Source organism: Chelonia mydas, chromosome 19, assembly GCF_015237465.2.
Source record: "Chelonia mydas isolate rCheMyd1 chromosome 19, rCheMyd1.pri.v2, whole genome shotgun sequence".
In the NCBI taxonomy this organism is placed as follows: domain Eukaryota; kingdom Metazoa; phylum Chordata; order Testudines; family Cheloniidae; genus Chelonia; species Chelonia mydas.
In genome coordinates this window covers 990,964-1,011,898 of record NC_051259.2, presented here as the reverse complement: position 1 = coordinate 1,011,898, position 20,935 = coordinate 990,964, and the positions used below count along the sequence as shown (strand labels likewise).

The following is a 20,935-nucleotide window of genomic DNA, read 5'->3' as shown; positions in this document are numbered from 1 at the left end:
TCCAAGGGCATTTAACACGGGGAAGGAAGGGTGTGAAGTTAGACACTGATTGATCCATAAGGGCACATCCTGTTCCATACGGGGCCTGGTAGCATGAAAATGTCTTTGCTCTTACTTTCATCAGTTACTCACTTATTCTACGGGATCCATCCCTCTGCTTAAAATTGGAGCAGACCAGTTCAAGCAGGTGAGTCAGAATCCTGCTGTCCCTTAGAGCACCTGGTGGCTCCTATGTCATGTTCTCCTCCCATGGGGAAGCCTCTTCCATTTGCAGAGACGATCTACTGGGGCAGGTACCTGCAGAATAACCAAATCAGCAACTTCAAAGAGTCCCTGACCCTTCTTGCTCTGTAAGGAAAAGGATATTTCTCTAACACTCCTCAGTGTCTAACTCCCACAGGTCCAAGCCAGCTCCCATTGGATACAGCTCTAGGTCTTAGTCCAAGTGTTAACTAACAGCTTTAAGCAGCCCAGTGTTCAGCTTTGGCCTTTCGTGTGGACCAGCCAGTGTTAGCGAGTGGGGGCTGAGCCTAGGGAGATGCCAAGTGTTAGCACGGTTTCTATCATGATGCTCTGCTCCCAGTGCAGACAAGGTCTGAAGCACATGGGAGCTAGACGGAAGGCCAGGAGGTCCTGCAGAGAGCAACCTGCTTGGGCGGGAGCTCAGGCAAAGCAGCTAGTCCTGCCTCTGGGCTCTGTTACATAAGCGAATAGTAAAGGAGGCGCCTTGGGGATAAGACTGGAGGCTCTTTCTGAAAGATCTGCTCTAGCTCAGCCAGGAGCCCTGGGCTGGCTGCGGGACTCACTGGGTAACTTCATGGGCCTGTGCGATGCAGGACAGGTGATCAGGCCCTTCTGACCTTAACAGCTTTGAATCTTTATCCAGCTGTAAAGCTCATGCCCCAAACCTGATCAAATTAAAGGGCTGGACCCTGATCACAGCTCCTTTCTCCCCTGGCATTCAGTGAGCTGGAGGCAGTTGGTGATAGATGGATACAGGCCCAATCCTTGCACCAAGTCCTTGTAAACGACTGGTTAAAAATTAAAGACAAATGCACAGAGGCCACTTCAGCTTCAGAATCAGAAAAATCAATTAGCAATTCATTTGTGAAAGGAATGGAGCCAGAGGATCTGGAAGAGCCTTGCTCACCAAAGAAATAGCCCCTTCTTAATCAGGCTTTAATGATAAATATTTTTCAGATTAAAAGATAAAGTCTTAACATGGTAATAAATTGTTCGGCATGCGGCAGCTTTCACTCAGCACATTTTTCATCTATTAAAGACATTTTGTTGATGTTGTTGTTGTTCAAAGAAGGTTGTTGCAATTATAAAGGCATTATGAAAAGTTCCTCCTAGGATTAAAGGTTAATGGGAATAAAACAAACCAGGTTTAAACTCTGCTGGGTCAGAACCCTGGGGACTTCAGACAACAGCTCTTCCCTGAGAGCCCCAGAATTACCAGTCACGGCCAGAGGCAGAGTCAAAAAATGATCCCTGCCTCTTCCCCTGTTGAGGACTAGCACTAGCATTGCCAGGCAGTGACAGCTAAGGGTTAGAGCAGCAGACTTCACCTCAGGACACCTGGTTCTATGCTCAGTTCAGCCACTTATCTGTGCTGTGACTTTGGGCAAGTCACTCATCTGCTGGCCCTCCTCTGTGAAAGGGGGCTGAGAACACTGACCTCCCTGGCACGGGAGGGGTGAGCCTGTGGGGAGAGGTGCTGGGGAAGCACAATGTGGGAGGGCAGAGTACTAACCTGCCCCTTTGATGTTCCCAAAGGAGGCTCATGGCGCTGGTAATGGCAGGAGTTTCTATCTCCTCCTGGAGGGTGTGCTGGCCAAACCAGTAGCCATTCCCGACTGGCCTGAGGCGGGCTAAGCCACATGCACAGAGCAGGATAATAAAAGCAGCGGGAAACTACCTAGCTCAGAGCCAGCAGCTGCACAGAACAGCCAAGCTGCCATGTTGGAAACTCTTTGGACTCAGAACTGCGAGCTGGGGACAGCCTCCGCTGGGGGTCCAAAGATCCCACTGGCAGGTCTGTGTCTCTGAGCAGCTCAGCCACAGAGCGGCGAGTGACTCACAACTTCTGCACTCACTCAAGTCGTAACCCTGCCCCCAGTGAGAAAAAGGGCAAAATTCCCATGCATTTCAATAGGAGCAGGATGGTGCCCTGTTGGAGACCGGGCCCTGTAGGGGAATCATCTCAGCAAAGTGTCTTACTGAGACTTGAGGTTTCCAGGTTAGGACATTGGTTTGGAGGCAGGAGGCCATGGCCATGAATCTGCTGCCCATGTCTGCAAGGGAAACTCCAACCCAGGCTGCCTATTCTAAGGGATCTAACCTGGCCCCTGGGCCCTGAGGCTCCTTGCAGTTGTCTAGAGCCATCTCCTTGCTTTGTCTGACTGTTCTACCAAAGGTTCTGTTGTGCTCATCTCATCTGGCCTCCTGCAGAGCACAGGCCAGAGAACCCCCTGTTTGAACTAGAGCAGAAAAACCAGCTGCCTTCTCAGAGAGCTGGAGATGGCGCCTGAGGGAAGGAAGCCAATGAGCTTGTGTGAGTATGGGTAGTAGAACTGGGCCCACGGAGGGCAGAAGCCAGCCCAGCTACTGGAAGATCAGAGCAGCAATGGAGAGAGCCCAGGAACTTGCACACACCTTGCTCCTGGGTTTGGGCCTCAGCCCCCCACATGCCTTCGGGGCTCTCAGACATCAGGGCTATGAGGGGGCAAAGCATTACCCAACAGCATACCACAGCTCCTGTGCGGGGGCAACTGGACCCCATGTGAGGGTGCTCAGGCCCACCACCGGGAGCAAGGTGTGCTCTTCCAGTGAGCACTGTGGGCAAACCCACCCTTTCTGGCCCATGTCTGCACTCATGCCGCTGGCCGTGGTGCTGAAAAGAGGCACCGAGCTGGTATGAACTCCGGCTGATGATTACTTTGGATACGACTGGCCTGTCTGCCTGTTCCTCCACCACCTTGTTGGCCATTCCCTTCCAGATGCAGGGAATCAGAGACACTCCCCATCCAGCAAGACAGGGCCTGGACTTAGTGAGCTTGGCTCAATCTCTGGCTCTAACTCTGACCTCTGGTGGGAGCAGCTTGGACCATTTCACTGCCGCTGTGTCAGCCTCTGAGCTGGGCTAATGCAAAGCCCGTTACACCAACGTTTGCACATCACAGAGTGGAGATCAGACCCAAAGCTCCAGCCAGCCCTCAGCAAACACCTCCCAGGGACAACCAACAAACTCCTCCACTGTGAAGTAGTTGAATAGACCCCACTGAAGCTCTCTGCCAGGACAGACTGGCCAGTCTTAACCTGTTGGCCTTAGCTTATCTGCCTCTTTCCTCCTATCCAAGAGTGACCCACTAGCCCCAGGCTTCTGATAAGTCCCTTGGGCAGTGACCATGTCCATTGTTGTGTGTCAATGACCTCCGAGCCCCGTGGGGCTGTATCACGAACACTCACTAACAAAGATATCTTTCTTATGTGTATTCTTTACATTTTTCCTTTGCTAGTTTTATTTCATCTGCTCCCTTCACTTTCTTGATTTGTTTTTTAACTAGCATGTCTCATTAGTTCATGCAGTAATCCAGCAGCAGCATCCTGCCGCCTTCTCAAACCCCATTCACGCCTGATTCTCATAGCACTTTGCACAGAGTAACCAACAAAGCCTCACAACCCTGCCATGGTGGAGAGCTGTATGATCACTCCCTCTACAAATGGGGAAGGGTCTTGTCCTTGTTGCTGAGTGGGAGTAGCCTTGCCCGTTCCGAGCTTACACATTTTATAGAAAAGGGAGTGGGAGGGCTAGTCGCGGAGATGGATCTTGACTGATCTGTCTTTTCCGTGTTACTTATTGCATATCTTTATAGCTCCAAAGTAACCAGTAAAAAATGCCCTTGGGAACAGGCATGTGGAACCAGATTTAAAGCTGACACAATTATTCAGCCTCTCACATCAGTAGGAAATTGCTGAAGTGTTCGTCAGTGGGGAGAGCTCTTCCTTGCGGCTCTCCCTCCGGAGCCAAGCATTTGCAGATGCCTGAGTCCTGTCACTCTGGGTCGTGTCCTAGAGGCACTGACAGTGACTGACTCCCTAGCATGAGCACAACTGAACTGCTAGTGACAGCAGCCAGAAGACACCTGGAAGCCAGAGTAAAGACGTAATTTATAGTGACCACTTTTCCTCCGGGGGAGCAAGGCCACCCGCCATCCTACCAGAGGCCTGACATGCGGCTTGTCCTCCTGACTCTGGTTTAACAAATAAAGCTGTCACTGCAGGGGCACAGAGCACCAACAGCTTAAAATGCATCAATTTCAGACAAGCCAGCTAACATGCCCCAGCCCCTTGCCCGCCAGCCCGCTGAAGGGCTGCTCAGAGACACCAGCAAGGGTTGTGCTAGGCCTGGGCCAGAGACACAAGCCTGAAACAAGGCTTTGGGGCCCACAGAGTCGCTTGGGCTAACAGAGAAGCGTGCTGTGGGCAGAGCCAGGATACATAATTCAATGCCCTCTACCACATGGCAGCTTCTGCATTTCTTAGCTAACATCATTCCCTTCTGCTCTGTGGGGCTGGGACTCGTGTCCCATTCTGGGCTGCCTAAGGGGCCTGCTAGGGCTGGGGGCTGCTGTTTTCTCCTAATTAAACAGAAATCTGCAGGTTTTAGCACCTTGAGGCCTCAGTTGTTCTCCTTGCAGTCACAGAGCCAGGATCCTGTCCTCCTGGGTTCCCTGCAAAGAACTGCGTAGCTCCCTAGCCAGGGCTCTCCCTGGTTCCCTCCCTGCTGGCTGCCAGTGTTGTAATAATTGCTCCTCGGTCAGATTGACCAAGCCTGGGGTTGCTGACCATCAAACCTGCCTTCTTATGCTGCCTTCCCCCAAGGAGAGAAGTGGGAAGGTGGGTCAAGCAGGGACATGGCGTCAGTGGGCCCCCTTGGGCTGATGAGGGCTTTTCAGTCTGTCCTGTGCCCAGGGGCCCAGCATTGGGCAGGAGTTTACAAATTGGGACAGAAATACATAGAACACATGAAACTTGGCCCCTGCTGAGGATGCTGCTCTGCCTGCCCCTCCACCCACACGCTGTGGGGTTCGTTACATACCCAACCCCTCCAGTGCCTGGGGCAGGGTGTCCTGCTGCTGCGGGATCGATCTCTGTGGATCCCCAGCATGGTCAGGGGGAGTCGGTGCTCGTCTGAACCATCCCAGCCCTCCTGTGTCACTGGAGGTTGGTACAAAGGGGATGGCGCTGCAGGAGAACCAAGGCCTGCCCCGAAAGGCTTTGTGAATGAGAGCGACTCCCACGGGCAGGCGCAGTGTCTCCTGTACACCGGCAGGAACTGCCATCAACAGACGCGTTACATAGAGAGGGGAGGTCCCTGTAGGGCCATCCTTGTGTCTCTTACAGTCCATTAGCAGTGATTGAAACAGCTGCTCACTGGCTAAACAGAAACATCCCAATTCCACGACGCTCGGGAGCGAGGAGCAGGCGCTAATTTCTCCTCTTTGCTGCGGCAAGTGCTGAGCACAGTCGGAACCGAGACTTCTTCGCTCCAGCACCTACTAGCAACTGGTAACCTCTCTGCACCCCAGCAGCAAGCAGCCCTGTCTCCAGGCCTGCTCCTGACCCACCGACCCCCTCACACCCCTGCCCCGGGAGAAGTAAAGACTGCAGCACCCTCAGAAAGCGAAGGTGCTTTTGTTGCCTTGTACAAACGTCATGCACAGCTGGGCCCCGCACACTCTGCATCACATGTTCACTTTTAAACACAGTGGGGAAATACTCCTTGCCCTACACCCAGCCTGCTAAAGGCGCCTGTTTAAACTCTCCCTGCAGTGACCTAGTGCCATCTAGAGGTGGGAACCTGTCTTGTTCCATCCTCAGCATGGATTTGGAGGACAGGAAGGGTTTGGGACCTGTCGGGACTCCAAAGAATGGTTCAGGGGTTTGCAGCAATAATGAGCCAATGGGGATTGATGTATCAAACAAACACTAGCTCAGAAGTCATCTCAGGTGGCAGCCAGCCCCGATGGTGATGGATGCCCCAATTTCAAATCAATTAGGAACGCTCATTTCTGGCCTTTCCATTCCTTTGCTCCATGAAGGGAATTTCATCAGTATGGCAGGTGGGGGACAGGATCCCAATAATGAAACTGATTCATCACACAAGGCCCTCGAAATACAGAAGTTACACGGGAAACGATGCAGCACTAGCTGGCAACCCCACAACTTCTTCCCCATTAGAACTCATCATTTGACATCGACTATTCCCATTAGCATTTCACATTGCTGATGACTCTCCCATCTGATCATTACTCTCAGAATATTTTGCATGTAAATGGTTCCACCCTTTGCCTTCAGCTCCTGCACCAACAATTTACGTTGCCAAGTCATAAATTAAATGTCACTGCTGGTATTCACAGGAACTGAACTCACGCAGGGAGGGTAGGCTGACAGCAAATTCATTGGACTGCAGATTGCCGTCCCTTGCCCTTCTCCTGGGCACCAGCCATAGAAAACCTCAAGCTTTTCCTCACCTCTTTGGAGCCATCTACCCTCTGCAGTTTGACCTCTCTGAACAGCTGCAGATAGCTGTTTGACAGGAGATGAAGCACTTACCCGTGGGATAGCAGGGCTGAACAGTGCAATTTAACACTGTCCATCAAAGAGCAGGAATATTTAACCCCGCTGGCTGCATTTCTACATCTGGTTCTTGGTGGCTGCAGTGTACTGGAATGTAAGGAGTTGTAGACTGGAAGGTCACACTCATCACAATTCCCTTTGCATGAATGAAGAAGAGAGATCTCCAAGAAAAGGAATCAGAACACATCAAAACTAACTCACTGTGACAGGTTAGACCCCCCCCTTCTGGGATGCCGCCTGATGTACTGGGGTTTTACTGAGCCCCTCCTGCTCCACCAGCCTGGATTCTCTCTCCCTGTTTTGCTGAATTAGGCTCTCCAGCCTCCTGCAGCACACACACACAGGTAGGGCCATACCCAGCTGCAGACATAGACTGAAATCAGCTCTGTGTGAGAGGACTCCCCCAGCACTCACGTGCACACCCCTTTTGGGGAATAAACCCAAAATAATATTGTCTTGCGTTGTACAGAAAGATCTGCACAGCACAAGCTCATAAAAATTTGCCCTCTCCTTCAATGTGATGAGAGATATGCACAACTTCTCCTCCCCCCCCCAGTTAGAAATAGCACAAACTGGGTTTAATACCCCCCCCCCCGCCCAGTTAGAAATAGCACAAACTGGGTTTAATATTAAAATTCACCTTTTATAATATAATAAATTTGTTTTGTTTAAGTGATGATAAGGGATAGCAAACAGAGCCAAGCAGATTACTCAGCAAATAAAACAAAACATGCATATTACGCTTAAGATCTTAAAGAGACTGGCTTCAAGAAGTAATCTCTCACCCTAAATGTTATTTTAGGCAAGTTGCAGAGTTTCTGTAGCTTAGACTGCCAGTTATCTCTTCTCACAAACTGGATCCCTGTCTCAGTCTGGACTCACCCCTACCTTTCCCCTCAGGTTAGTTCCTTTATCTCTTCAGGTATTTTCAGCAGTCTTTCTTCTTGGGTAGGTAATGGAAGAGTGAGTCCAGATTAATCCCCTTTCCAGACTTAAAAAGGATTTTCCTAAGGCGGGAAACCTTTGTTTGATCCCCATCCCCCTACAGAGGAAAAGTCCCAGCAGTGTCCAAGGTGGTATTTTGTCAAAGTGTCAAAGCAACTACGAAACCAGGTTTATTTGCAATGTCCACAGGAAGGAACTCCAGGCAGATGGGGGATCCACATCTTCAAAGACCCAGTGTCTTTTTCTATTGGCCCATTAAGGCTGATTGCTTACTGTCTGGTGGGTGTTTCCCAAGTACACACACAGATGTAATTACAGGTTTCAGAGTAGCAGCTGTGTTAGTCTGTATCCACAAAAAGAAAAGGAGTACTTGTGACACCTTAGAGACTAACCAATTTATTTGAGCATAAGCTTTCGTGAGCTACAGCTCACTTCATCGGATGCACAGATGTAATTGTTACATAACCAATATTCCCAACTTTAGATAGAGAAATGATACATGCAAACAAATTGGATAATCACATTCAGTAAATCATAACCTTTCCAGTTGATACCTTGCAGGAGCCATCTTGCATAAAGTATATTTTAGTCACACCATATTCGTACCATAACCAAATTTCCATGAAGAATATGGGGTGTAACGTCACACTCGCTGAACCAACCAGCTCAGAGGGACACACTTACTGCACCTGGAAGAGATTGCAGGATGGAAATTCGATTAAAAGGCCTTCCCATTTCTAGCAAATAACTGCAAGTCGGGCAGGGAGGGGAAATCCACATACACACAGGGCCCTAAAGGAGCCCAAGCAAATGGAGTCTGATGAATAAACACACAGCACTGCCGACCCCAAGCATTCAAAAACTATGAGTCAGGCCCCCAAAATCATGAGATTGACTTAAAAATAATGAGAGTTGGGGGAAAAAATGAAAGGGTGGGAGGTCTTTTGATTTGCCTTCTGGTTTCCGAGCATGAGGGTGCACGCGAGTCACATTTTCAAGCTTTTCTTTCTCTGCAACCATGAGGGCTAGAAATTTACTTTAAAAAAAAATTAAACCTGATATTCTCTTTGACCCTCATGACTTCAGAAGCTGGGACTTCGAGAAAAGCCCCAGGTACTCCAAGACATGCTACAAAACCACAAGCATTGGCAGCACTGAATATGTCATAACATTGCACTCATTTATTTCTCTCCTTCCTGTGAAAGATAAATGCTGCCTTTTGATGCTATCCGAACTCTTCTCTCTGTAACTTGCACTGAGATTGGTGTGTGCGGAGACCGGCTGGACCAGCAGCTGCTCCCACTGCAGGGCGCACACATATGAATGTGTTTAAAGCACGTAAGAGCGTCGGTGGCACTAAGAGAGCAGTTTGCTGACTAAAAGCTCTGGCTGGCAAAGGCCTCACTGCTCAAAGCGCTGAGAGGCAAAGCCATGTGGAGCTGCTCATGCCGCTCGTTTCAATGAACATGCCTCTATGCTTTAAAAAATGCTCTTTTCTTTTTCCTTGAGATATTTGCACCTGGGGCTCTTCGGTCTGTGTGCAGCGCATGGAATTTACTCCAGTGCTGTGTAGCCAGCAACAGGCCTAGATACCACAGAATTTCCACTTCAGCCCTACGAGGCCTGTGCATCACCCACGTTCCACGTAACCCTGTATGGCTGAAGTGAATCTTAGGTGGTGAGGGCCCTACCAAATTCACGAACATGAAAAACGCGTCACGGACCATGAAATCTGGTCTCCCCCTGTGAAATCTAGTCTTTTGTGTGCTTTTACCCTATACTATACAGCTTTCACAGGGGAGACCAGCGTTTCTCAAGTTGGGGGTCCTGACCCAAAAGGGAGTTGCAGGGGGGTTGCAAGTTTATTTTAGGGGGGTCATGGTATTGCCACCCTTACTTCTGTGCTGCCTTCAGAGCTGGGTGGCCGGAGAGCAGCAGCTACTGGCTGGGTTTTTAAGGAGTTGGATAACCCAATAGCTCTCAGTGACACCAGGAGTGCTGTAGGCTGAACCACTGACCATGGCCATAGACTTTTCTCCAGTAGCTGTCTGCATTGAACGGGCAGAGTGATTCCTTCTAGGATGATGCTGACATGAATGAATGCCACATGCTCGGAGAACAGACAGCTGCTAGTGACCAGAGCCGAATGGGCAAGGATGCCCCTTGCCTGATATATTGGTCTGGCTCCTGTTCAATGAACTTGTGGCACTGAGAAGTGTATCTGTACCACAGACTCAGGTGATAGCAAGGTCTGTGAATGGGTAGCAGCCAGAAATGCTGACTGGATGGTGAAAGCCTGAAACTACTGTACCATGTTCTTTCCCTTCCCTAGAGACCAACTGTACAGCTAACCCAAGCTGATTACGCTCTGCATACCCAAGGGACCTGCTAGTGATAAAGCCACAGAACAGAACTCAAATGTGTATCTGAGAGTGGGTCCATTTGATTCCCAAGCTCTTTCTGATGATGTCTTTATTTTTGTTTAAGGAAAGCAGCCTGTGCCTTTGGATCCAGAAGCCATCTGTGGAAGCCTCTTATAGCTTTGTAAAGGCCTCTTGCCTAGGGCTCGTCTATGCAGCTGCGCCGCTCTAGCCCTTCGGTGAAGATGCCACGTATGCTGACGGGAGAGCTTCTCCCATCGGCTCAGGCTCTCCACCTCCCCAAAAGGCTGTAGCTACATTGACAGGAGAAGCCCTCCTGCTGACAGAGCGCTATCTACACCAGGAGTTAGGTTGGTATAACTGTGTCGCTCCATGGTTCGACTTTTCCATAGATTGCTAGAGTAGAGCACGCCTTAGGGAATGTGCAGTACTTGATTCACATGGACCTGGGGGTGAAGACAAATGATTTTATAATACATAGGCCCAAAGCTCTGGATCAAGATTGAAAGTTAAATTCTAACCTGGGCAGAGAGAATTCTGATTAGATTCTAAACCAATCAGCTCTCTCACAGGCAAGCTGACAAACTCCTTGCTGTTACTCGAGCTCACTAACACTTAGCCAAACTCTTCATAAAGAATGTCATTCTGCATGGACAGATTCTGTGAGCAAACCTCAGCCAGAACCCGCCATCACTTTGGAGAAAGTGTCAGCCTCAATTAAGCAAAGTAATGTCATTGGCAGAGCCAAACCTACTGGGAAGCTACGAAACGCCGGCTCCAGATTCGCAGGCGATTTGTTCCCTTGACAGGTTTGTCTCATTACCCAGTTTCCATTTAGCAGGAGTTTTATCGTCTGTAACATTTGTGCATAACAGAGTCACCCAATTAAAATGTTATTCCTGTTAACGGCTCTGATCGTCACATTTCAGTGTTTGCTGGAGCGCGTTTTCCTTTTCTTGAATAAGTTTAATCTTTTATCAGCTGTTTATTTAGAATTGTTTCATTGAGACTCTAGTGCAAATGGCAGCAGGCTTCATTCTCCACCACTGGACCCTCTCTCTGTTCCCACTGCCATTCGAGGACACAAAGACCACAGGCCAAAAAGCTTATCATTCAAAGCTATGAGCTTGCTCCAGCAAGGAGATGAGCATCTTCAGTTCCCACTGATTCCAATCAGCATTAGCTCAGCACCCCACAGAATCTGCCCTTTATTGCAAATATATCTTCCTATAGAGTTATTGTTAGGGAGCCAATCACCATGGTATCTATCACCAAACACATTTCAGACATTCTTTGTGGTGAGAATTGTTCTGTACCTGGCGCTGCCCATGAGGGTCCAAGTGCTCAGAGGAAATGGGTCAAGTTTCTCTTTGAATTTAGATCTTGCTTAATTTTAAATTCCCCTGGACAGTCCCTCTTCATTGGATACCAGCAAATCACGTAGAACATATTCAAGGTTTATCAGCTTTTTATTGCAAAGCCATATTCCTTACACAATTGACACACACATGCCATATGCACGCACGTAACATAGGTACACATGCACATACAAACACACACACTTCACAATCAAACTACTCTCCCAGAATTACCTGGCACTGCCTGCCGCCATCCCTGTTAGAATGCACAAGTAAAGCAGAGACAACCATGGTCTGTGTTTAGATCAGAGACCTCCAAAGAATGCTTCAGTGCTCCAGGAACTGGTGTTATGGGTTCAATACATGGCCCTCTTCACTCTTGAGTCAGCACTGAACTAGTATACCAGATTAGTGTTGTGGGGCTCTGTGCTGCTGGAGATGCAACCTTTTGAACAAACCCCAAGCTTCAGACAAAGAAAGCACAAGCCAGCCATCTATGGTGCACTGGCAGAAAGTGCAGGCTCCCCAAGCTGGAGCTCCATCACTGAGGAGGAGAAAGCTGCTTTTCAGAGGAGCTCGTTTCAGGCTCTCTGCAGACTCAGGCAGACATTGCTACATCAGTTACGCATCATCCATGTTACTGAGTTTCTCTTTGCCACCATTATAGCTAGAGACGTTAGAATGAAGATTCTGGGGCACAAGATGGCACTTAGCAGAGGTATGGCTTACCATCCCACCACCGGAGGCCTAGCTTAAGCCCTGCATTACGGAGGCCGTTTGAGCTCTGAAGCGTGACCCACCCCGTGCATGTCAGCGATGGATGTCCAGGGATGAACGCGTTAACACTGACATTGCCGACCACGTCCTTGCTCCTGTGAGACGGGAATGGGAGGGTCCCGGCCCTACACGGCTCCCTGCCAGCAACCTCCCACCCCAGGCTACTGGGCCTCGGGCTGGGTCACACCTGTGCTAGCAGGCAGCTTATCCAGCCCATGGTCGGCCCCTGCTTACAGACCACGCCCCCGCAGGCCGGAATAATGCCCAGCCCCGCCCCTCGGCTGCACAGTCCCACCCGACGGGCAATAACGGGAGGCGTGCAGCATGGAAGGAGTTAATTCAGAGCAGGGCCCCGCGCGACCATGGCGCTGCTGGGATTGTACCATCCAACGGGGGGGTAACTCAGCCACCTCAGTCAGCACAGTGAGGAGGCCTCTCTAGCCTTCCCCCCCTCGTCGTATGTAGACTGTTCCAGGACTCCTTGCCCCCGCGGTGGATGGGCTGCTTTAGGCTGGCTGTTTCTGCGTGTGTCGGGCCTGCCCGCACCGATTCCGGCCCGAGCGCTTCCTCCCTCCGTTCCCGCTGTGGGGACGTTTCTGCGGGATCCGCTCAGGCTGTGGAAGCGCAGCGCCGCGGGCGGGCGGAGTGCGGAGCTGCAGCCCCGGCGGGAGCCAGCAGGGGTCCCCACCTCCCCCGCTGCTGGCGGGGACGGCTCGGGGCCGGGCCCGCAGCGCAGAGCGGAGCCGCCGCCCCGCTGGCCGGAGCCGCGCCGGGCCGGACCGGGCGGGGCCGCGGCGCCCCTGAGCGCGCTTGGCCTCGGCCGCGGGGGCCGCGCGGGCTGGGACCGGCCGAGCCGGGCACCCGGGGACCGACCGACCCCCCCCCGTAGCCGCCCCCCAGTGACTGACCGCCCCCCCCCCGCGTGACCGACCCCCCTGCGTGTGACCAGCCCCCCCGTGACCGGCCCCCCCCCGCGTGACCGCCCTGACCCCCCCGTGACCGACCGACCGACCCCCCCCGTAACCGTCCCCCAGTGACTGACCGGCCCCCCCGTGACCGCCCCCCCCGCGTGACCGACCCCCCTGCGTGTGACCAGCCCCCCCCCGCGTGACCGCCCCGACCCCCCCCCGTGACTGACCGACCCCCTGTGACCGACCCCCCCACGCCCCCGTAACCGACCGACCAACCCCCCCGTGACCGACCCGCCCCCCTGTGACCAACCGACCCCCCCGCGACCCCGTGACCGACCAACCCCCCCCGCGCCCAACTGACTGTCCCGTGACAGCCCTGCCCCCCATGTGACCGACCCACCCCCCACGTGTGACCGACCCCCGTAGCCCCCGTGTGACCGACCGACCCCCCCCGCCCTCGTGACCCGCGCCCCCGTGACTGACCGACCCCCCCCATGTGACCAACCCGCCCCGGGGACCGACCCCCCCCGCGCCCACCCAACCCCCCCCACGCCCGCCCCCCCAGGGACTGACTGACAGACTGACACACACGCACCCCCTCCCCCCGGGGACTGACGGACACCCGACCACCCCACCAGGGCCCGACCAACCGTGGGCCCGACTGACTGACACCCCCTGCCCCAGTGACGGACCGACCCAACCGGGCCCAACCCTCCGCCAGTGACCGACCGACTCCCCCACCGCTGGGCCCGACTGACTGACTGACCAACACTCCCCCCCGTGTGACCAACACCCCCCCTCCCCTGGTGACCAACCCCCCTGCCTCCCTCCCCCCGTGACTGACTGCCCACCCCAACCCCTCTTACGTGCGCAGCCACTGGCCTGCGCTGGCCCTGACCCCATCCCCCATCCCATCCGCTATTGGGGGGGGGGTGACTGACGGACCCTTGGCTGCCCCCTCCCCTGGTGCAGCCCCCGGCACGATGGCCCGGCTGAGGCGCAGAGCCTGCATTGCCCTCTTCCTCTTCACCCTCTTCATCTTCGGCACCATGATGGGCCTGCGGACTCTGAAACCCTCTGACGGCTTCTCAGACCTGGCCCCAGGGCTGGAGCTGGCGCCCTTCGCGGAGCGAGGGGAAAGGCGCTCTGTCTCCCATGAGGCCATCTCCCGGCCTCAGGTGGCTACCAGCAGTGACGCCAAGGCACCAACACCGCCCGTGTACTACGACCTGCACATCTTCTACTACATGTGGTATGGGAACACCCACTTCGAAGGAAAGTACCTGCACTGGGACCATGTCATGGTGCCGCACTGGGACCCCAAGATATCTGCCAGCTACCCCAAAGGGCGGCACAGCCCCCCAGAGGACATTGGCTCTAGCTTCTACCCTGAGCTGGGACCTTACAGCTCCAGGGACCCTGAAGTGCTGGAGGAGCACATGAACCAGCTGAGAGCGGCAGCAGTTGGTAAGGATGTCCTGACATGTTTCATCGTCTTGTCAATGCACCTAACAGTTTCATAGATGTTGGGTACCAAACGAGGCCCCAGTCCTACAAGCGGATCTGTGCAGGTGAGCCTCTGCATCCATGCAGCACCCCAGCGAAATCACTGGTGTTCCAGGCACAGACCTGCTTGCTGGAGTCAAGCATTAGTGTTGAAATCCATCAGGGGTACACAAGATAATATTTTTTAAATACTGGAAAAATAACTCATAAACTGCTTTAACCCCAATTCAGAGAGGATAGCATCACAACTTTCAGTGTTCGGGTGTATGTATTTGAATTTTCATCCACAGTGAAGTTTCCGGACAAAGACTACGTTGCTTTGTACCTTAAACCCATGGTGAAGGCCAGATGGTGACACGGGGGTTAAGTTAACAAGGATGTAAGCACCAAGGTGGGAGAGGAGACACTGAGGGTGCTACAAGGCAGTCACAGTAGGAGTAATAGGAATAAATTAAAGGAAAATTTAGGCTGAATGTCAAGGAAAATGTACCTTTTAGTAAGTGTTTCTCCAAATACTTACCTGCATGCTTAATTTTACTCATGTGAGCACTCACAGTGAAGTTAAGGGGGCTGCTTGCATGACTCAAGTTAAGCAGGTGAGTGTTTGCAGGATGGGGATGCATAGTTACAAACCCCAGGACATTAAAAGAGCCTTTGGCTGAGTGCAAGGATCTGAGAGACTTTCATTCTACAAACTGGAGTATAACTTCTACATGAAGACTTAGAAAGCACTGGTTAAAACTCATCAAAAGTGCAGCAAAGCTATTCAACCTTAACATTTAAAAATTGGCAAACAGTATGCCTTTTGCCTTCACAAAAAGGGAAAGAAAGTTATTTAAGACTCCCAGAAGGCGTTGCTGGAATGAAAATAGTACTGATAGATTGGGTCCATTCTATGCTTGCCTTCAAGGCTAAGTGTTTTCTTTTTAACTTGCATATTTTGCTGTGTAGCTTGCAAAGTGTAGTCGTATAAATACAGCAGAGCAATTATGTACTGTACTGAACAGCCTATTAGCACTGGTAGCAAAGTATATTTTATTAAGAGATCAGCCTCTTCAAACTTCTGTGCTGTACAGGATCCCCCGGGACAGGTGAATTCCAACATTAAACAGATGCTATAAATTGCCAAAGCTGACTCTTGAATGGGGCAAACATCCCAGCTCTCATGATACGAAAGATATCAGGGACCTTTGATTCCAAGAGTTCAGGACCTCTGTTTGAGATGTGGCAGCCTACTGCTCCCTCGAATGGGCCTGAGTTAGTTGTACATTCTCTCTGTCACCAGCACCTCTTCATGTAGCATTGCGTGTGGTATTTTTTTATCTTGGAGATTTCCCATCCAAGTACTGGCCCAGCCCAGTCTGCTGTCAAGATCAGATGAGGTCACAGCAGGAAGATAGTGTGAACCAGATCAAAACAAACTCTCATTATCACTATCAAAATTGGCTCCCTTTCAGTGACAAGTGAGTGAGTCAGGTAATGACATCTTTATATTCTCATTAATCAAATAGTGAGCAATGGGAAGTCAGTTTGTGCCAGTTCATCCTAATCTGGCCTTGTATTAAAGTGGCTTTGCTTGCCTAGCATTCAGTCTAATAGTTCTCCAACCATCACCTGAGAAGCAGCTTGCTAGTTTGGGACTGTTAAGCACAGGTGACATTTCAGCACCCCCTGCTATGGACAGCTCCATTATTAAATTACAGGGCTGATGAACAAAAACCTCCTTTCAAGCCCGAGGCTTTTCCTTCAAGAAAGGTCACGTTACAGTGTTTACCAGTGTTCTTTCAATTAACCCTTTCCATTCCAGATGCAGTGTCTTTGTGGTATAACAGGATTTAAAACACCTCTGCGGCAGATCTTGCACGTAACTAAACTGGAACACATTATTAATACAGACTAGTGTCTTTCCACTATGCACTAGGTCAGGCACTTCGAACTGCTCCTCCTGTAGACCTCTGCCATGGATGGTGCTATTGAGAAAAGGATTGAGAATTTAACTTCATTCTGAGGAATTCTCAAGCTGTTACCCTGCTACAAATTATACCTAACGGTACGGACATCCTGCAAATGCTTGAGGACAATTATAACCATCTCCCCGCACCTGGGTATCAAAACAGAGGATCCAGGCTGGGTAGAGCCAGTGGTTCAGACCCTCCTATTTTAAGGGATCTCCTTCCTAAATCTGAGATTTAACTGCTTTGACAACTAAGCTTAGAGGACTCTGTGCAATTGTTAGAATGACTAGAAATAAGGTTGAGTTCTGGTGCTGCATGGGAGAAGCAGAAGGCAGGCAGGGGTTTAAATATCAATGCATTTGGTTGGTCCTGATCTCCTTCTGCAACTTGTTGCAGGAGTCCTGGTTTTGTCTTGGTACCCACCTGGTCTGGCAGATGATAATGGGGAGCCATCAGATAGTCTTGTGCCATTTATCTTGGATGCTGCCCACAGATATGCCATAAAGGTAGGACTGCTCTCTCTCGTTGTTTGAAGCTATTAAACTAATTGCTCAGATTAGCCAGGAATTGCCACGGTGCTTCTCCAGCAGGAGTGTGCTCTGCAGTCTCAGTGGCTTTGTATTATTTTTAACGGGTCATTATGGGAGGTAGTGGGGAGTCTTTATTTTGCAACAGCTGAACACAAAACAAGCATCACTTCATGAGAGGGCTTTACAGCTTGTTCTCACAACTATTAAAACTAATCTGGACAAACAGGGATAGGTTACATGCCCTATTATGTGTCAGAGGGGTACCCATGTTAGTCTGTATCCACAAAAACAACGAGGGGTCCAGTGGCACCTTAAAGACTAACTCAATTTGTTAGTATTTATGATGCCCTCTTATGATGGAACAGACCCTCAGTCTGTTTCCTGCAAGGGGGCTGCCTAGGCAGCTTCTGGATGCTCTGTGATGAATGGACACTGTGACCTCTTCAAAGGGTCTGGGACTTACTGACTGTCACAAGGAAAGCATGTGCTGGTCACCATGTCTCCATGATTTATTTTGAAGGTTGCCTTCCACATCCAGCCATACAAAGGGCGCGACGACCACACTGTGCATGAGAACATTAAATACATCGTAGACAAGTAAGTCTGGGCTTTCAGTAGCTGCCACAAGCGCATAGTTCAGGCCCAACTCTGTGCTGAGATACAAAGCAGTGTCAGGCCAACCATGTCTGTCTTGTACTAAACTTCTTGCTCACACTGTATATGAACTAAGTAAGTTATGCCACAGGGTGCTGTAGCAGAGAAATGCAACAGCATCACACCAAGCCCTTTACTTATATGTCATCCTCAGCAACCCTTATAAAGTGAGTATATTAGCCCTAGAGTCTGTAGAGAAGGCCATTGCCAGAGATGTTAACAAGAAAATAAGATTTAAATGCTGGGGAATAAAGAGCTTTTCACTGTGGGTCACTAGCTGGAATGCAGGCGAACCAGGCAGTAACCAAAAGCTATTACCATCCATCGGGGGATCTCTCACCAGTTTGTAAGTGCGCACATGTCCCCAGTGCATTTATTGGCATGTCGATGGTGGTCACCACTGCAGTATATCTCAAGTATAAATTAGTCTGATGGAGTCTCTCAGGGAATGCAACAAAGCTTTCCTGTTCCTCCAGGCATTCCCTCAGGATAGTAAAATGGGTCTGAAATATTGATCAGTCCAGTGCAACATCCTCCCCTGTGTCTAACCATGGGCAATGCAGCTGAACCATTCTGGTAAATGGTGACACAGGGAGCATGCAAAGGCCTAAAGTGGAACTACCAGGGCATGCAATTGCCTCGGCTTCAGGCTGCACTTGCCTTGGAATGGGCATACCTGCCTGCTAGTCAGCATGGGACTTGCTCCCCAGGTGCCGATCACTTACTGAAATGGTCTGTTCTTTCTCTGTAGGTATGGATCACATGCAGCTTTTTATAAATGCAAGACCAGTACAGGACGGAGCCTCCCAATGTTTTACATATATGATTCTTACCTGACACCCCCTGAATCCTGGGCCAAGCTCTTCACCCAGTCAGGCTCTCATTCCCTCCGCAATACCCCTTATGACGCAGTGTTCATAGCACTGCTAGTGGAAGAAGGACACAAGCATGATATTCTCTCCGCAGGATTCAATGGTATGTACACATATTTTGCATCCAATGGCTTCTCTTTCGGCTCATCCCACCAGAACTGGAAAGCTATCAAAGCCTTCTGTGACTCAAACAACCTGATGTTCATTCCCAGCGTTGGCCCAGGCTACATTGACACTAGTATCCGCCCGTGGAACAACCACAACACTCGCAACAGAGTCAATGGAAAATATTATGAAACGGCTCTGCAGGCTGCACTCATGGTGAGGCCAGAGATAGTCTCCATCACTTCCTTCAATGAGTGGCATGAAGGCACTCAGATTGAGAAAGCAGTGCCCAAGAAGACACTAACACGCCTCTATCTGGACTACCTGCCTCATCAGCCCAACATGTATCTGGAGCTGACCCGCAGGTGGGCAGAACACTTCAGCAAGGAGAAGGAGCAATGGCTGATGTGATTATTATGTACGGGAAGCCTTCAGATAGCCGGTCTTTGCTTTATGAGAAGGGTCACGTTAAAAAGAATCGGTTGGGAAAAGCAGATTATGGGTCACAGTCTCTGTTCAGGACTGATGCGTTTGTTCAGGTCGCTAAATAGAGTGTTCTCCATGAACAGCCCTAAGGCTGGTTTGAGCACCAACTCCACAACCCCAGGAGGAAATGTTAGTGAGCAGAGGGGTCTCTAAGCAGCAGTCTGTTCTATTGCAGCTGTGAGTTTAGTACAGATGTCCCTTTTAAAGCCCTGCTGGAGCTGAACTGGCCTGTAAGTGACCAGGCCAGGGAATGAATGAGCAAGAGATCTGTTTTTCTTACCATGCATATGTTTAGTGTGATATTTTAGATATTAGCTGGGCTCCTACCCCCAGCATGTATTTTATCCTATGCCCTTCACCAGTTGCCTGCTGATTACATATTCCACACACCACTAGCAGCTCTGACAATTAACTTCCCTTATTAGCTGGTTGAAACAAAGAGTTAATTGTTCCTCAAAATTGTTTATTGTAGAACAAACCTATGCAATTAAATACCCTTTGGGTTGGGTGGCGTTAGTGAGCCACTGTATCCAAATAACTAAAAACAATTAGAGCTGGAATTTAACCTATTATCTGTATTGGCAACCAATGAACTGCAGTGATCTGTACTAAATGCCCTTTTAGTGTTTCACATGTTCAAAACTTAGCCTTAACTTTCTTTTATCTCCTCTCTAGAATCAAGTGAAGTGTGACCACTTGCAATAAAATGTAACTGAAAATACTAATGTGTTTTCCCAGAAGGAAGTTACATCACTATAGAATAAATACCCTTTTTTGTAACTATCGTACATCCAGTCCCTTCTAAATTTGGTGTTTTAAGAACTCATTTGTACTTGTCTTTTTATCAATAAAGTGAGAAGTGGCAGCTTTAGATCTGAGTTAGTGCATGAGGTTCTCCTTTGTCACATTAATTATGCTTAATTTATACAAATTCTGACTTTTACTGCACAGTGACAGTACTGATGGTTTCATTTTTCTCCATTTAATGCAAATGATTGAAAACACGCTCTATCTAGCTGCTCATGCTCGCTTGAGAGAATTAGAATAATAGACATGTAAGATTCTAAGGGAGCTCAAGAGGTCATCTTGTCCAGTGGTTCTCAGACTGTGGGTCAGGCTTCAGTTTTAGCCCCCGCACCTGGGGTAATATACTGCAGTAATTTTTGTTGTCAGAAGGGGGTCATGGTGTAGTGAAGTGTGAGAACCCCTGATTAGTCCATTCCCTATACTCAAGCAGGACCAAGTAAACCTAGACCATCCCAGTCAGGTGTTTGTCTAACCTGTTCTTAACCTAAACCTCATCTCCCTTGCTGCAGATTAAGCTGTTTAAACCTTGTCCTACCTTCAGTGGACACGAACAATTTATCACTGTCCTCGTGATAACAGCATTTGACATGGTTGAAGATGTATCAGATTCCCACCCATCAGTCTTTTCTCAGGACCCATTTTAACAACCCTTTGTCATAGGTCAGGTTTTCTAAACCTCCTATGTTTGTTGCTCTCCTCTGGTCTCGTCCCAATTTGGCACCCAAAACTGAACCCAACACTCCAGCCAACACCTTAGTGGGGCTGAGTACAGTGGCACAATTGTCTCCCATGTCTTACATACAACACTGCTGTTAATACAGCCCAGGCTGCCTTTTTGGAAACTGCATCATAGGGGTGGGTCATATTCAATCTGTGATCCGCTGTAACCCCCAGATCCTGGTCAGCTTTCCTGCCCCTAGCTACTTATTCCTCATTTGTTTGTTTGATTTTTCCTACCTAAGTAAAGTACTTTACTTTGCACTTGTCTTTATTGAATTTCATC

General features: G+C 50.0%; 1 protein-coding gene across 1 annotated transcript; it reads left to right on the top strand.

The window, feature by feature from the left end:
- The first annotated feature begins 13,202 nt into the window (after nucleotides 1-13,202).
- Nucleotides 13,203-20,003, top strand: MANEAL (mannosidase endo-alpha like). The gene is made up of 4 exons (XM_007060678.4): nucleotides 13,203-14,484; nucleotides 16,875-16,984; nucleotides 17,529-17,605; nucleotides 18,414-20,003. Exons 1-4 carry the CDS (start codon nucleotides 14,001-14,003, stop codon nucleotides 19,048-19,050), a joined length of 1,308 nt encoding a protein of 435 aa, XP_007060740.1. The 5' UTR covers nucleotides 13,203-14,000; the 3' UTR covers nucleotides 19,051-20,003.
- Nucleotides 20,004-20,935: the final 932 nt, after the last annotated feature.

Excerpts from the sequence above, each read along its gene's own strand:
- MANEAL (XM_007060678.4), top strand. The coding sequence starts at position 14,001 with ATGGCCCGGCTGAGGCGCAGAGCCTGCATTGCCCTCTTCCTCTTCACC. Across the intron at positions 16,985-17,528 it reads CCCACAGATATGCCATAAAG|GTTGCCTTCCACATCCAGCC; the intron begins GTAGGACTGCTC and ends TTTATTTTGAAG. Across the intron at positions 17,606-18,413 it reads ATTAAATACATCGTAGACAA|GTATGGATCACATGCAGCTT; the intron begins GTAAGTCTGGGC and ends CTTTCTCTGTAG.